The 17,698-nt window shown below is 39.5% G+C and overlaps 1 protein-coding gene across 2 annotated transcripts in view; it reads right to left on the bottom strand.

Annotated features, from left to right (window-relative positions):
* Myo5b (myosin VB) overlaps positions 1–14,410 on the bottom strand; it is a 270,247-nt gene extending 255,837 nt beyond the window's left edge. For both annotated transcript variants that reach the window (XM_033757427.1, XM_010621696.1), the window contains exon 1: positions 14,351–14,410. In XM_033757427.1, coding sequence (XP_033613318.1) covers positions 14,351–14,401 — 51 coding nt within the window. In that variant the 5' untranslated portion in view covers positions 14,402–14,410. The remainder of the gene's footprint in view (positions 1–14,350) is intronic.
* Between the last annotated feature and the right edge of the window lie 3,288 nt (positions 14,411–17,698).

Below are 17,698 nucleotides of genomic sequence, written 5' to 3'. Positions count from 1 at the left end.
TGAATACCTACTTTGAGAACCTGTACTCCAATTAAATGGAAAACACAGAAGAAATGGACAGATTTTTAGATACTTACGAATTACCAAAGTTGAACAAAGAAGATAAAAACATTTTAAAAACCCCAATTACAGTCAGTGAAATTGAAAATGTAATTAAAAATTTACCAACAAAGAAAAGCCCAGGCCCTGATGGATTCACTGCTGAATTTTACAAGACATTTAGAGAAGAACTACTGCCATTACTCTTCAAACTTTTCAATAAAATCGAAAGGGAAGCTATATGTCCAAATTGATTCCTGGAAGCAAGTATCACGTTGATTCCCAAACCAGGAAAAGATACAACTAAAAAGGAGAACTACAGACCAATCTCCTTAATAAATATAGATGCAAAAATTCTTAATAAGATACTAACAAACAGAATACAGAGGATTATTAAGATCATACATCCTGACCAAGTTGGATTTATTCCAGATAGGCAAGGGTGGTTCAACATACGAAAGTCAATAAATGTAATACATTATATTAACAAAGTCAAGGAAAAAATCCATATGATCCTCACAATAGATGCAGAAAAAGCATTTAATAAAATTCAACACCCATTCATGATAAAAACTCTGCAAAAAATTGGAATAGATGGTCTATACCTCAACTTAATAAAGGCTATCTATGAAAAACCATCAGCCAACATCATATTAAATGGCCAAAAACTGAAAACCTTCATGTTAAAATCAGGAAGAAGACAAGGATGCCCATTATCACCACTCCTCTTCAATATAGTTCTGGAAACATTAGCTACAGCAATTAGACAAGAGAAAGCAATTAAAGCAATAAAGATAGGAACGGAAGAAGTTAAACTGCCATTATTTGCTGATGATATGATACTCTACATTGAAGACCCAAAAAACTCCACGAAAAGACTTCTAGACTTAATTGACAGATTCAGTAGAGTATCTGGATACAAGGTGAATACCCAAAGATCAATAGCCTTCTTATACATAAATAACAGACTCACTGAGAGGGAAATAAGGGAAAAAATTCCTTTTACAATAGCATCCAAAAAAAGGAAGTATCTAGGAATCAATCTAACGAAAGAAGCAAAAGATTTCTACACTGAAAACTACAGCACTCTGAAAAAAGAAATTGAAGAGGATATAAAAAAAATGGAAAGGTATCCCCTGCTCCTGGGTAGGAAGAATCAACATAGTGAAAATGGCCAAAGTACCAAAACTGCTATATACATTCAATGCAATGCCAATTGAAATTCCAACACTATATTTCACAGAACTAGAAAAAAGAATCCAAAAATTCATTTGGAACCACAAGAGACCTAGAATAGCAAAAGCCATTATAGGCAACAGTCACATGGCACCAGGTGTAACAATTCCCAATTTGAAACTATACTACAAAGCCACTGTAATAAAAACAGTGTGGTACTGGCAAAGAAACAGGCCTGAGGATCAGTGGAACAGACTGGAAGACACAAAAACAAATGCAGATGTACTCAGCTACCTCATCTTTGACAAAGGAGCTCACCATCCTCAGTGGAGGAAAGATAGCCTCTTTAATAAATGGTGTTGGAAAAACTGGATGTCAACCTGCCACAGATTAAAATTAGACCCTTATCTTTCGCCATGCACTAAATTAAAATCCAAATGGATTAAAGATCTAAATATTAAAACAGAAATATTAAACTTGCTGGAAGGTAAGTTAGGCAGAACTCTGGAAGACAATGGCATAGGAAAAGCCTTTATGAACAAATCCTCAGTAGCATGGGAACTAGAATATAGAATCAACAACTGGGATCTCATCTTATTAAAAAGCTTTTGTACTTCAAAAGAAACCATCAGCAGAACTAGAGACAATCTACAATGTGGGAAAAAATTTTTACCAGCTGTTCCTCAGACAAAGGACTATTATCAAGAAAATATAAAGAACTCAAAACAATTAGCCCCCCCAAATATAAAGACCCAATTAAAAAATGGGCATCCGAAATGAACAGACATTTCTCAAAGAAGTAAAAGCAGCAAATAAATATATGAAAAAATGTTCCACATCACTGATCATTCGGGATGCAGATGAAAACAATACTGAGATTCCACCTCACCCCACAAAGAATGGCTGCTATCAAGAAATCACACAATAACAAATGTTGGCGGGGTTGTGGGGAGAAAGGAACCCTTCTCCATTGCTGGTGGGAGTGCAGACTGGTGCAACCACTATGGAAATCAATATGGAGATACCTCAAAGAGCTTGGACTGGAGGTTCCATTTGACCCAGCCATCCCTCTGCTGGGTATCTTTCCAAAAGAACTAAAAGAATCATATCACAGAGAAGTATGTACACCCATGTTTACAGCACCACAGTTTGTAATAGCTAAATCTTGGAAATAGCCCATTTGCCCATCCGTTGGAAACTGGATAAAGATGTGGTTTTTCTGTAAAATGGAATATTACTCAGCCATAAAGAACAAGAAAATAGATTCATTCATAGGAAGATGGATATATTAGGAGTATATCTTCAAGTGAAATAAATAAGGCACACATGTGTAAATACCGAATAGTTTCTCTGGTGTGAATAATCTGCAATAATGCAGAAGATCCTAATAAGATTACTGACATTTAGAAATGGGAAGAAAGGAGCTAAAGGTGTAGGGAAGGTGGGATGGGTAGGGGAAGTGTAATAAGGGAAAAGAAAAAAATGTGATAATGAAAAGACGAAAATAAAGTGTTTGTAGATGGGGAGGGGAGGAGGGAGTGAAGGGAGGGCAGGGTAAGGGGAAAAAATGAGAAGCAAGACTTGTCATGTAGAGGTACAAGATCCCAACAATGAATGTAACTGTATATCCCTAAAATGTACCAATAAACTCAATTAATGCTGGAAAAAAAAAAGGTCCCTTTAGTTCTTTTTCTGGAGATACAGCCTTTCTTTCTAGCACTAGCATAGAAAAATCTCATTTAAAACAATTTACTTTTAAGGGCCTGCTGGTCTCACTGGTACTGGAGACCATGAATGGATGACTGCATGAAGGGCTGCTGAATCTTCTGTATTGCTACTCTCACAGCTCCCTGGAGAAGCTGGCTCCATGGGAACCGACAGCAAGAGGAGGCAGGGGATGAATGGGGGCCTCCATACCAGTAGAATCAGACTGTCCAAGCTAGGACACGGCATCCCCTTCACCCAGAGCAATGACCCAGTTGAAGAGTCTTCAAAGGAATGCCTGCCCTGGATTCTGCCAGTGTGTATCTACCCCAGAGAAGTAGGGACTCCTTACCACAGGGGGACAATGGCACCATTCAATCACAACACAGAGACATCTGAGATGAAGAGGGGAGAGGGCTAACTATGTTATGGGTACCACTGCTTTCAATTTTTAGTTTAACTGTTGTAAAATATTAAAAAAAAAAAACCCACCAGTTTTACTATTTGTAAATACATAACCTATAGACAGTAAGTACATTCATATCATTGAGAAACCATCGCTACTATTTATTGTCTAAGATTTTCATCATTCCAAACATACACTATTACTTATGAAAAAATAACCCACCAATCATAGCATTTTAAAAAGGCATGAAAGAGCCCAGTGTGGTGGTACATGTCTGTGATTCCAACTATTCAGGGCATAATGGCAGGCTGAGCAACCTTGTGAAACTGTTACAAAATGGAATTTTCACCATTGAGTTCAGTGTTTTGTTTGTTATTTGGTAGTGGGGATCAAACTGAGGACCTTGCACTCGAAAGGCAGGCAGAGGAACCATTGAACTAAACCCCCAGCCCACAAAATGGAATTTTAAAGAGGGGCTGGATATGAAGTTCAGTGAATAGAGCGCTTGCCTAACATATGTGACGCCCTGTGTTCAATCTCAAGTATCCCCATCAAATGAACAAGGGACTGTAGAGGAAGTGTCTCAGCAAGCCATGGGAGCAGCATGACCCTAGAGCGGCATGGTATTAATGACAAAGTCAAGCAAATTAACTTCTTGCAGCTAATACCCTTTTCTAAAAAGGAGTTCTGCATCTACACTCAAGGAAGACATGTGACAGGGTGGTGACGCCCTCACCACAAGGGCATCCAACCAAGGCACTATCTCCCTGCAACAAACCTACGCAAGAGCCTTGACTCACTTCTACTCCCATTTCCCCACCTGTCCTTTCAGCCCTCTTGATGCATGTTATTCCAAGCAGATGTGCTTATAAATACATGAGGAAAATCAATGATGACCTGCCCCATGAAAGCCCCCAAGAATCATGGTTCGACAATAGGCCATCCAAATAGATATCCAAAAAAGGCTCCCCAAGTATCAGGCATTAGAAGACAATGATGATGGGAAGAAAATAAACTGAAAATAGCTAATGAATAAAAATCCTCATCGGAGTTGTGGAAAACATATGCTATGCATAGAAGACTACATAAGATACTGGATAGGAACTTAAAAGGTCAGGGACAAAGCCCTGCATGCAAAGTGCTGAAGAGTTCCTACAGCAGGAAGGAAAGTATATGAGGGGCCTCTGACCACCTGAGTTATACTCATTCCACTGAGTTCAGGGGTACATATTTCATGTTGGGTACTGTATTTCTTTCAAACACTAAATTTGCGCTGGGCATTGTGGGACAAGCCTGTAATCCCAGGTACTCAAGAGGCTAAGAGGCTCACAAGTTCAAAAACAGTCTGGGCAACTTAGTGAGATCCTGTCTGAAAGAGAAAAACAATCACTAGCAGTTCAGTACTCCCTGGGTTCAATCACCAGTACCAGGGCAGGGTGGTGGTGATGGTAGTGGTAATGAGGCTGCATCCGCTCAATAAGCTGCAAAATGGTAGGAGGAAGAAGGTAAACTTGGAAGAAAGTTGGAAGCCATGTGAGGCTCAAACACGCCTTCCAAGAAAACAAGTTTTCTCAGGTGATTTTACAAGCTTCTCTTTCCTCCTCCTCTTCCACCTTTCAACAGGTGATCGAAGCCTGGATTTAGGTCAACCTCTTCAATGATTCTCACCTGAGGCTCTATCCTCCAGCAGCCCTAGTCACCAGAGGATTGACTGACAGCTTGTGTTTCTTCACAATGAGGACATTTTGCAGGGAGGGAGGACATAGCCCTACACCCTAGTAAAATGTAAAAATCTGTCTGCCAAACAGAGTAATCTTTCTCTGCACTGGTTTGGGGATTTTGCTTTTGGTTTTAATCATAGTATGAAAATCAAGTGTTCTAGGACAAAAAGTGTTATAACAAGTCTTATTTCCAGGAAAAAAAATTTAGTACAAGTTAACATCCTGATTCACAAATGCAGCTTTCTCTATCCCGTCCACTTTAGTCTATAAGCTTTGTTAGAGCATAAAATCCAGAAATTTACAGTTGTAATACAAGAAACAACTGTGGAAGGGAGAAGAGTTTGAGGCTAGCCCAGGGGCCTTTCAAAATCTCAATTCTTACTCCACATTTCTCAAATGCTTGGTTATAAAACTTGAAATTTTATCATAAAGTGATGCATTTGGTTTAACCATATTCTTTTCCTTAAAAAGGCAAACACCTCTAAGAACCTGGTATATGCACACCCATATAACTAGTCAGTGCCATTCATAGGAAAAAAAAACATTAAGGACTGGCACCTCAAATTCCACAAGTGTCTTTTTATCATGGATTAAGGCAACCAAAAGTATAATGGGTCTCAGGGCTCACAGAGGCACCAATGGCTTAAGGGAGACTGAAAAGAGGGTGAAATACAACAGGTAGACCGTTGCCAGATATCACAGAGGACCCTAAAGTGTGCTGAATGGATTCCTGAACTTTGGCCTAGGCCTCATACTGTGAATGTAAAGTCAAGTGTATTACCAACATGGAAACACAGCTACCTTTACAAAGATTATTTCTAGTGGGGGAAAAATGCTTCTTAGAATGCTAGATACAGGATCAGAGAAAATTTGTACCAATCTAGCCATATTATGAGGGGCTACCTATACACATGCAAACCAGTTCACTGTTTAAACTTCAACTCAGATCTAGAGCCTCATGTTTCCTCTGCCTAAAAGAAAAACATGGGAGATAAAACATGGTAATGTTACACAGAATGTTACTGTGAGCCCCAGTCCTTTCCACCTCTCAAAGCAATGTTTGGCCTAATAACTGGAGGTCTGGGAATTTTCTAATTGTTATGGTTTATATCTAGATGTCCTCCCAAAGCCTCATGTGCTCAAAAGCAAGGCTTCTGGTTGGTCACTGGATTATGGCGCTGACGTGCAGTTATAAGGCAGGGTCTAACTGGAAGGCAGGTCATTGGAGGTGCAATACCCCTTCCTAGCTTCTCACTTCACTCTGCTTCCATAAGGTGAGCAGCTTTTTCCCCCATTATGCCCTTTTGCCATGCTGTTTCTTCTTTGGAGCCGGCCGACCATAGACTGAAACATGAGCCAAAATAAACATCTCCTCCATTAAGTTGAAAGTGTTGGGTATTTTGTCTCAGTGATGAGGAAAATAACTAAACCACTTGTGAATACCTCTTTCTAATATTTGTCCCTTTTAAGAAATGAGACCATTAGTCGCTTATTAGTAACTCTGAAATTTTTATTCAGAATAAAATGAACCTCAGTGGCTGAGTCTCAATCAACTCTCCAGACATCAACTGGGTGCCCTTACAATTTAATGTGATTCTGACACTAATTACCTGGCATCTACTGATTCCCCAGTCCACAAAATTGGTCTCTATGAGTTTCCAGGTGCAGGTCCTAGGTTTCCACCTGTATTTTTGACCAACCAGGTACAAATAAAGGTTCCCATGACCTCCTTATGGATTAACTCATGGTCAACTTGGAACATCCAGTTGAACTGAATCAACATGGTCTGGGCATGGAAGACCCACCTGAGGATTGCTGCCAACAGCATAAAGAGAGACCTGGAGGGGAAGACCATGGGCTGTTGACTTTTTAGAAGTTTGTGTGGTTGGTTCTGCTGATGCGAACTTGGCTGTTCTCATCATCACTGGAGCTCAGGGCCTCGCTGTCACTGGGATTGGCTGCTGTTCTCATCAGGGGAGCTCTCATCTTCTCTGAGAATCACTTCCTAGCTTCAATGTAGATCCTTCATCTGGTGGCACAAATCCTTCACTCCACTGGCACAGGTTTTCTGGCTTCCACCACTGGCCTTTGGGCCTTCCTGGTGCAGATCCTCAACATGGACAAGCACGAGACATTGCCATAGGCTCTAGATCACTGGTTGAACTGGTGGAGGACATTGCCTTGGACTTTAAATCTTTAGCTGGACTCGTGTGGGACATTGCTGTGGGATCCAGACCCTGTGCTACATTCTTTGCACCTCTAGTGTGCAGTTAGATCTCTTGCACTCTTCTGTATTTGACTTTTTGGATAAACATTATAAAATAATTCTACACACTATGTGTCCTGTATTAAACCTATTCCCATGCAGACTCTGACTACAACATCCCTCATGTATAATATTTTGCTAGAATATCTCATAGAACTTAAAAAAGTGCTTTACTTACTCATTTATCATAAAGGACACAAATCAGGCACAGTCAAACAGAAAAGGTGTGTAGAACAAGCCAATGGGAAAGGTACACAGCCTCCATGCCTTCTCTGGGGGTGCTACCCACCCAGCACCTCCACGCATTTGCTAACCTCTTCAGACTTCATCTTTTAGGATTTTATTGAACTTTCATGACATCAGCATGATTAATTGAATCACTGACTCTTAGTAATTAACTCTAGCTCCTTTCTTCCTCCTGGAGGTCAAAGATTAGGACTGAAAGTTCCAACCCTGTAATCATGCCTTGATCTTTTTGGCATCTAGCTTCCATCCTGAAGCTATCTAGGGCCCCCCAGTCACCAAATTAGCACACAAAAGGACATTTCTACTCCTTCAGAGATTCCCAGGCAGCTATGTGTCAGGAACTAGGGACAAAGACCAAAAGCTGTATGTACACATCCCTGAGTTGCATGTGACCTGTGGACCTCAGAGCCTTGAGCAGACAAAGGCAAGACAGAGTATTACCTTCGTTCAGAGACAGTTAACTTTACCTTAACTCACAGCTTCAAAGGGTTTCCCTATACCTGGTCAGTCATTCTACAAATACATGAACTTAATTACAATGTTGCTCCCCAAGGCCACCTATACCTGGGGGAGATTACTTTCAAGCAGAAATCACTCCTGGGACCCAAGCTGGTGAGGGATTCGAAATTCATGTTACACACTCCAATCCACCTCATAAAAGTTCTGCAATTAAAAGCAAATTATAGAATATAACTTATTTCCCTGAACAAGTATCACAGCAGTTTCACAATAAAATAAACTCCAGAGCTGGGGTGTCTGCCACAAGTACCTGAGCAACTGAGGTAGTTATGTAATGCCCCATTCCTTAGTTTATCATGAAGTCTCCTCCAAAAGGTAGATGGGAGAATTCTATGGTACCATAAAAGTTTTAGAAAAATACCTGGCACCTACTAGTTACCTAGTAGCACATACTGTCAATTTGAGACTCAATTTTCCATCTGTAAGATGAGAAAGATGTTTCTCACAGTCCTTTGCCTAGGATAAATCTATTACCTATTTTGATGCAGAATATTTGTCCTCTCAACTCTCTCCTGGGATATACTCAGTTTTTTTTTGTTTTTTTGGTTTTTTTTTAGGTTTTTGTTTTTGTTTTGTGGTACTGGGGATTGAACTCAGGACCTTCAGCTTGTGAGGCAGGTGGCAGAACCACTAACCTAAAGTCCCAACCCAATACTCAGTTTTTTAAAACTCTGCATTATCTATTTTTATTGTGCTCCCTGGAACCTTTTTACCTTCTACAACTCACAGTAGATTGGTGGAGACAATGTGTTCACAGGAATGTAAATACAGAATCATAGAGCGGGAGAGAATCTCAAGAAGAAAGCATGTATTTAATTTTCAAATCTCTTCTTCCAGGTGTTTGGCACAAAGATGATTTTACAGTTGGGATTAAATACTCTCAGCACCAGGACGCTCATCACTCACAGCAACTGTCACTTTCTGGAATCTTCTAAAGTGCTCCTGCCTTCTGGGAACTTTTGAACCAAATCTATATGGCTAAAGAATTTCAATGATTGCCCTGATGGTAGTAACAGAATTATAGTTTGAAGAACTTACATCCAGTCTGACTTCACAAATCTTTGAAAAATAAATACAGCAATTATTATTCCAACTCTAGAAAAACAAAGAGGCTGGAGTATCCTGACTCAGCAAGTGTAAGTGGACCACCCACTCTTCCTATGAAACTTCAGAGTCTGAAACCTGGATCTTTCAACTCCAAGCCAAGACTTCCAGTGTATTTTCATCCATCTCCCACTTCAGAATCATGAAATTCCCAAGCAGTCCCTGAACATAACAAATGGCATGAACAACCCTTGCCTTCCTGCTGATTCTGTTTAGATAAACAACAGATCAGATGATGGGTGGTCATTTTTCCAACATAATACCAGTTTAGATTTTAATTAGTAAAACACAAGGATAATTGGAAAAGCATTCACACCACATATTCTTCAAGACTATAGAAATCTAAACCTGTAACATCTGCAGTGATGACTAGCTAATAACCAAATAATCATCCCATCACCACTTACACTTTGAACAAAAAATATTTATTCCTGTTACTTTCCTCAAGGATACTGGCCATTCACCTATCACCACTTTCTGGAAATTACACATAATATGAAAACTGGGATGATTAAACTGTCCAAAACTAGATTATATGGTGATGTAATCATCCATAAAAGTGCACAAAGATCATTTAACATGTGAATGCCATTTAGGACAGGGCTATTGCTCATGGGGGAGGGCAACCATTTAACACAGCAGAAACCTGAACTGTTTTATTGCCTATCTGAGCAGCTGTATTTATTTCAGCTGCTGTCCTTTTGACCACAGTAGGGGAGGGACACAACTCTCTCCATACATTTCTTTATCCCATAAACTGCAATGTCTCCAGAAGTGCTTCAACTGCCATTCTGTGGGCATGTTCTCTTTATTCACCAGAAGTTTTCATAGAACTTAACATCACAGTGGTATGGGGAAGAGACAAAGTCTTATGAGGAATGATGCCACGAAAGAAGACGTGACCTCCTCCCCTTTTTAAACTAAGGCAAGTAATGCATAGTCACTATCAGCACCAAGGTATCTTCACAACTTCAAGATCTTCCATAAAAGAACATCCACAGGTTTGTCTGGGAAACTCTTGGTAGTTGTAAGGATGCTTTCCAGTTCTGTTATTACTTTTTAAAACCTAATATAGCATATTTCATTCTTAGCACAGAGAGGTCTCACCCTCATCCTGATTAACAATGCCACATTAATAAAACATTCTTGTGTCTATTAATTCAAATAAATATTTAAGCACCAATGTAGCAGGTGCCAAGACACATGGACAATTAAGACACCATTCCTACTGGAACCAATCAATTCTTCCCAGTATGTGGCCTCTCAGTCCTCTGAAATCATACATAGTGGCTTTTTGTGGCTATTTAATAAATAATTTTGTGAGAGACCAACAGTATTATAGGAATGTCAACAGATTTTCCTTAAAGAGATAGCAAAACATTTGCAGAAATTCGGCCACTAATATCATCTGGCTATCCTGCACCCTGGACAGATTTTGACTAACAGTTATAATATGCAGTTTTATCAGTGTGGCTGGAAAATGATAAATTTATAATACATTCAGGGTCTGAGTACAACAGGATTAAATATGGGGTTTTGGAAAGATCAGTGGGCCAAGGAGCCATATGGTCTGGGTTCTCATCTCTGACACAGAAGCGTAGCCCTCATCATAGCCCATACTGAACTTCGTATCAAGGAACTAACCTTACCCCTGCCGGCTTCTGGTATTTATCACTGTCTTTTTAAAGATTTTAATTATAAAATGTAAAGACTTAAAAAAAACTGCAGAAGAGTTAGAACAACCAACCATATTCCTAACACTCATCTTTAACATTTTGTAGCATATTCCTACTGGCTTTAGGATTTTATAAATTAAATTTGAAGTTACTATTGAGAATTTCTTCCCCAATGCATACCCTCTCTCTACTCCAAAAGATGGCCATTATTTTTACAGTGGACCTATTCTCTCACAGCCATGTCTGTACACTATGACTACATTAAAATATATTCAAAATATATAATATTGGTGGTTGTATGTTTCAGATAAATGGTAGCATATACTACATATTCTATAATTTATACTCACCATTGATTTTACTCTTTTACATACATTTTAATCTGGTTTATTGTTTCAGTATTCCATCATGTGAGTATCACCAATTTACCCATCCCTCTATAGGTGGGCCTTGACAATTTCATTTCCATGTATGCTAAATACTGTATAAGCACTAGGAGCAAAAAGAAAAATTATATAATCCTTGCACTGGGGGCCAAAAATAGAGTTCCCTGTGGAAATGCCAAACCTGGGGAATCCCATAGCTATGCCAGCAGTCAGATTGGTATGTGGAGAGCTCAAGAGGGGAGTAAAGGCTTAAGAAATAAACCTAGAAGTTTGTGCATCTAGGTGGAGGCTGAAGTCACAAGAATAGATTAACTGGCCAAGGGAACAAATGAAAGTGCTCATCTCATAAACATGAGACATTACATGTTTGAGTGGTTTGTATATAGCAACAGATAATAAAAAGAGGTCATTCTACCAATATTCCCATAGCAAACTGACTGGGAGTAGTGATTCTCTATAGAAAATCATGAAAAGAATCCACACAAGTAGCATACCTGGAATTTCTGGTGTGCCTGACAGCCAGGACATCGCAACAACCACACCATCAACATCATCTCAGCACCATGGCATCATGTAGCCAGAGACACATCTTACTATTTCAGCTTTTCCCCAGCATTCTGACGGCCTTCCTTAAGCTATAGTCAGGTAGGATTTGGATACCTGCAAAAACTTTAATGATATCCCATTTACACTCTCAGCTGTTCTAACTTACAGACTGTTATAAAAGAGAACATAAAGACAATCACATTGTACCTTACAGTATATGCTACCAGTATGAGTCTGTCATCTACGTAAGCATCAGGAAAAAAAAAACCCACGAAATGAGATGTAAAAGTAGCAACAGAAGAGGGCTGATGCTTACAAGGCAGTTTTGAAAGACCAAGTCAGAAAGCCCTGGGCAATCACTGGGGCTACTAATGAGTAAAAGGCGCCTCTCAGAGACAGGTAAGACCCTCTACCTGCAGAGCACAGGCACGCCAAGACCAAGAACACCAAGATGACCAGGATCAGCAGGAAAGAGAAAGGCTGCACATAAACCAGCAATGGAATAAAAGAGCAGTGGGGTCGGGGATGGGACTCTTAAGTAATAGAAGAGAAAGGCTCCATGGAAGCAGTGTCATTTGAGCAAAATTTTGAAGGGCATACAAGACTTGGCCTGCAGAGAACAAACAGGTAGAGGCAGGAGTGGGACCACAAAAATTGTCTCAACTCTAGATTAGTTCATAAGGAAAGAAATGGAAAATACAATGTATTTTTTAAAAACCTACATTTTGACATATCCTCTTGCATAACTGTACTTTCACGCTCCTTCAAGGACCAGCTTGAGCCTATACTTTCAGAAATTACCATTTCTGCTAATTATCTGGATTTTGCATTTGAGCACATTACCATTTAAAATGTATGCATTCATACATATATAATTTATATCTTCCATTTTCCAAAAATGATTTATAGCACAGTAGTTCACTTCATACTGTCTTTTCCAGTCACTGTTTTTGCATATCTCTTATCTATTCATCTATATTATAAAGTTCTTTTGAAGGAGGTTTGTGTATTGTACAACTTTGGCACTTCCAAAATTTTTGGCACGTGCCAGTGCCTGACAGATCCTTGTTAATGGACTTCAGCCTTGGTAATATCATTTAGGGGCAGGAGGTCTCCCTAAAATGCTATTTTCCTGGTGAATCCACCCAGCCAAATTGACTTTTGAAATGCAAGCCAGTTTATTTGTTTAAGTATTATGTTCATGTTTTATTTTTAATTGACCCATAGAAATTGGACATATTTATGTGGTACTGTGACATTTCGGTGCATGTATACAATGTGTCAATATCAGATGAGGGTTACTGGCATGTGTACCGCCTTGGAGACATAATCATTTCTTTGTGCTGGAAACAGTCACAATCTTCTCTACTAGCTATTCTTAAATATTCAATTAATTGCTGCCAACCAATTACTCTATTGTGCTATAGAACATAAGAAATTGTTCCTCCTGACTAAATGCACCCCTAAACCCATTTACCACCTTCTCTCCATCCTCTCACTCCTACTCTTTTCTCACTCTGGTTACCACTATTATACTCTCGTGTGTGTGTGTGTGTGTGTGTGTGTGTGTGTGTGTGTGTGTGTGTCTCTGCATGTACCACGGATCGAACTCAGGTCCTGGCACGGCAGGCAGCGGCACCACTGAGCTAAATCCCTAGCCCTTATACTCTCTTAAACATAAAGATAAAACTTTTTAAAGATAAAAAGTTTATCTGAAGCTCTATAACATGGACTCATGGGCTATTCTTGCTGAAAACACTGACTCTTCACTTGGCCCTGCACATGTCCAATGGATAACTAAAAGTAAGATAATAATTTGGCATCTCTGCCTCCATTTTCATCTATCTTCTTTACTCTGCCAGTCACCTTGGGTTCTAAGAACAAGTCTGATGAGTAAACTTCTTATGATGAGTGGAAACTAGCCCCAGGCAAGAGCGGTTGGTCAGCTTGGTCAATGAGCTTGACTATGTACACACTTATGGTCCCCTTGTCTATATCACCTGGGGGCTCATGTCAGTACTCCAGAAGACAGGGATGAAAACACAGGTCCCTTGTTTTCCCAGTATCTCATAGTGACAAAAATTTCTTGCTTTTCACCATTGCCCTTTGTAACTGTCTGGCCCTGATTTGTTAAGATCCCGAGTCCCCCTTTTTAAGGACAAAGGGCGTGAAAACCAAACCAAAATTTCCCCTCTGAAGAAAATTAACAAAGGATGTCCTCGTAAGACACACTGAGGTCTTCCCAAGAGAATGAAGTCACTGTTCACAAAGATTCCAGGAAATGACAGCTATAGGATATTAACTAATATCCCTTATTGGTTTTGCCTCCAACACCCATCTGGGATTTAACAACCAACATTCATATTCTCTAAAAATCAACATTGTCACTAACCTGGGAAATCACCATGCATCCTACTTTGAGTGGGTTTTCCAATGCAGCTTCCTGTCCCCCTTTTAAAATCTTTTGGGGAATATTTTTAAGTCAGTATCTCAAAAATGTAATTTTTACAGTTGGAATTATTCTCTAGCCTTTTATCTAGTGAAGTCTTTCTGCAACTGACCTGCTGTGTGTTCCAGTTCAGCACAGGGGACTTACTATATCTTGGGTCCATCCAGAAGGAACCTCGCTTCCCCTATAGCATGATCCCACATCATCCTATAGTACGAAGTGAGGGGGTTCCATTATCAGTATTCAAACAAGCTATGTTCCAAGTTCTAAATCTGGAACTCAGAATTCAGTTTCTCCATAGAAATAACCCCTAAGAGCTAAATTCTCAGAAGAGCCCACACAGCCTATATGCTTCCAACACAGTACATGTGTTTCTATAAGGAAGAACATCTCAAATCACTTGTCATCAGGTATGCATCTGGGCGTTCTGTGCCACCAACTTAAGGGAATTGCCCTGGTTAGTGGAGGCCCTACTTGAAGACACGGAAGGGCAATGACTGCCCTTGCTTATAGAAACATTGCAGCCACTTGCTACCTAGTCCAAAAAATCTAGAACAAGATCTTCGGATATCAAATATAATGGAGCTTATAAAAGGCATTTTTCAGTGTCTAGAGACCCATCCTAAAAGCCTTGATTACTCAATGAGTATTTTACTAATATAAATGTTGTATATTTCTCTAGCACACCCACATTGAACCACATTGAGAAGTTCTCATCTCTCAAGTTGTTTAGCACTTTATTTCAAACCTCTCTTAGGGCCTTTACAAATTTTGCTCATTATTTGAATATCTGTTCTTGTATTCTTGGAAATCCAGTCACCATCATCACCAGTACAAAGCTACTTTATAGATGGCATTTCATTGGAGTCAATATCCAACAAATCTCATCCCTTAATCCTTATAAGCATGCCATTAAGTAGATATACTCAGAAGAGATGTAACTAGCATGGTAGCACATGCCTGTAACCTCAGCATTCTGGGAGGCTGAGACAGGATTGCAAGTTCCAGCCTAAGCTGGGCAACTTTAGAAAGACTGTCTCAGTTTTATTTTTATAATTAACTAAGTGCTAGAGTTGTAGCCCACTGTGAAGGTCCCGAGTCCAATCCCTAGTACAGAGGGGTAGAGTACACCTAACCCAAAGAGCAACTGGTAGCCTCCAAACTTCCATCCAAGTCTGGCAGCTATCCGCCTTCTTTGCAGCGCTCAAGGGTGCTTCTGCCATTGTGCAGGAGGTTCTCAGGGTACACAGGCAACCATTTGTTTTTCAAATAAGCCACCTGTCAGAGCCACCTGGCTCAATACCACACCCTGTTAAATGCAGCTCAACACTCCCCTAGCTACACACACACTTCTGTTCAGCTTCTGCAGATTCAAACTCCTATTTGCATATAGGCTTATGCTGAATTTCCCAAAGCTTTTAATATTGACATGCTAACAAGAAAAGGGGGGTATGGAGTTAGAAAAAGCACAAGTTTGCCGAAGAGGATGATAATGCACTAAGACCATCCTACAAAGACTGAGAAACAGGACAGTGGGATTACCTATGGTAGTTAGGGGAGCTTTATGATGAGCTATCCCTGCAACTATAGCCCAACCCTCTACCAATAGACTTAAGCTGTATCAGGGCTGTTACTTCATGAGATTCTAGCATCTGATATGCTTCTGTAGATTTCTAATTTCAGCTGCAAAGAGAGAAAGTGTTCAGGAAATGAGGCAGACACATCTAAGGGCCTACAGAAACAAAGAAGAATCCAAATGAATAACTGCATGCCTTGAAGGGATTTCATATAAGAGCCTCAAAGATGGAAAGAAAAGATTAGAAGAAAATGATGGGGGGGGCAGATACAGCCCTAAGCTGAAATTCAGGTGAATCATGAAACCAAGAACAGTGATGGGAGAGAGATATTAAAAAGGATGACTGGGTCTTGCATTTGAAATGTGAATAAAGGAGATTAGGAAGATCAGGAGACAAGCCCAAGGTCACAGAGTGGGGGAATGAGAGATTATACAGTATGTAGCTCCTGCTTCTAGGTTCTCTCTAACTGCACACAACTTTGGTGAAGGTTCAGGATTTTGTTTCTTTGGTTTCTTGGGGGTTTTGCCTTTCACTATTAAGAATTGAACCCAGAGCCTCTGCACTGAGCTACATCCCCAGCCCTTTTTTATTTCTTGAGATAGGGTCTCACAATTCACTAAATTGTCCATGCTGGGCTCAAACTTGTGATTTTACCACTTCAGCCTCCTAGAGCGCTAGGACTACATGTGTACCACCACACCTAAGAATTTTCCATTTAAAAATAAAAGCACTCAGTTTGTTCATGCTATAAAAGGCTTACGAAGGTACTGCAGAGTTCCTAGAAAAGGGTGGCCAGCTACTTGGCTGAACCTTAACTGTTCAGCCTTTCCAACTGAGTGATACCCAATTTCTTAAAAAGCCACAAGCATAAATGAATGTACATGACATTCTGGAGCTCGAAATGGATTGGCAGTGGCAGATGCAGGAAGTGATGCTGTATTAACTAGGAACAGCACAATAACTTGATACTCTAGTAATAGTTGATTTACTGAATCTCTGAATAATCCAGACTGTTGGGTTGAACTCCAAAAAAAACTTTATTTTCAAGAACTGAATGCTATGTATGACATAAAATTCAGATTCCATCAAGGAAAAAGACTGATTGACAATATTTTCTTTTAAAAGACTTCATAAATTTTAAAACAACTGGCAGAATGAGAAGAAACTTTCACAGTCATAAAAGAAAAAAGGATTATTATGGATTATTCTCAAAGCTTCTGTAAGTCAGTAGAAAATATGGACAATGTGTAAATAGAGCAGATAACTTACAAAAAGGTATCTGACTCCACTCATAATCCAAGAAATGACCATTAAAGGATGATATAACATTTTTAAATTAGGAGATTTACAAAATAAAAGATTCTCAACACCAAGAAGGAAAAAGGCATGCTGCTGCTGTTCACAGAACTGCAAAATTGGTTAAATCCAAAAAGCATCATGACCTCATCACACCACATCTAGAAGTCTCTCTCGTAGAAGCACTGGCTTGAGAGTGAAGGAGTGCATAGCTGCTATAACAGATGTGAACTGCAGTGCAGTTTATAAATGCAAACACAGAACTGCCCAAAATATCCATCAACAGAAGGCTGGTAACAAAGCATGTGGTCACCCTCACCCATGTAAATCTTAAAGACACTACAATGTACCAGACTTTTATGTATTGATTTGGGAAGAAAATGAAGGTATATTAACAAAAAACACAAGTCACAAAATATTACATACAGTATGACTCTTATTTTGTTTTTAAAACTCCACCTACATAGGAAAATGGATACATATTGAGGATAAACTCATAAGTGAAATAAATAAGTCACAAATGTGTAAATGCTGAATAGTTTCTCTGGTATGAAATACTATGTTAGTGCATAAGATCCTAATGAGAT

The sequence above is a fragment of the Fukomys damarensis genome, unplaced genomic scaffold, assembly GCF_012274545.1.
Source record: "Fukomys damarensis isolate Sample0158 unplaced genomic scaffold, DMR_v1.0_HiC HiC_scaffold_30, whole genome shotgun sequence".
Classification (NCBI taxonomy): Eukaryota; Metazoa; Chordata; class Mammalia; order Rodentia; family Bathyergidae; genus Fukomys; species Fukomys damarensis.
This window is presented reverse-complemented; position numbering and strand designations above follow the sequence as displayed.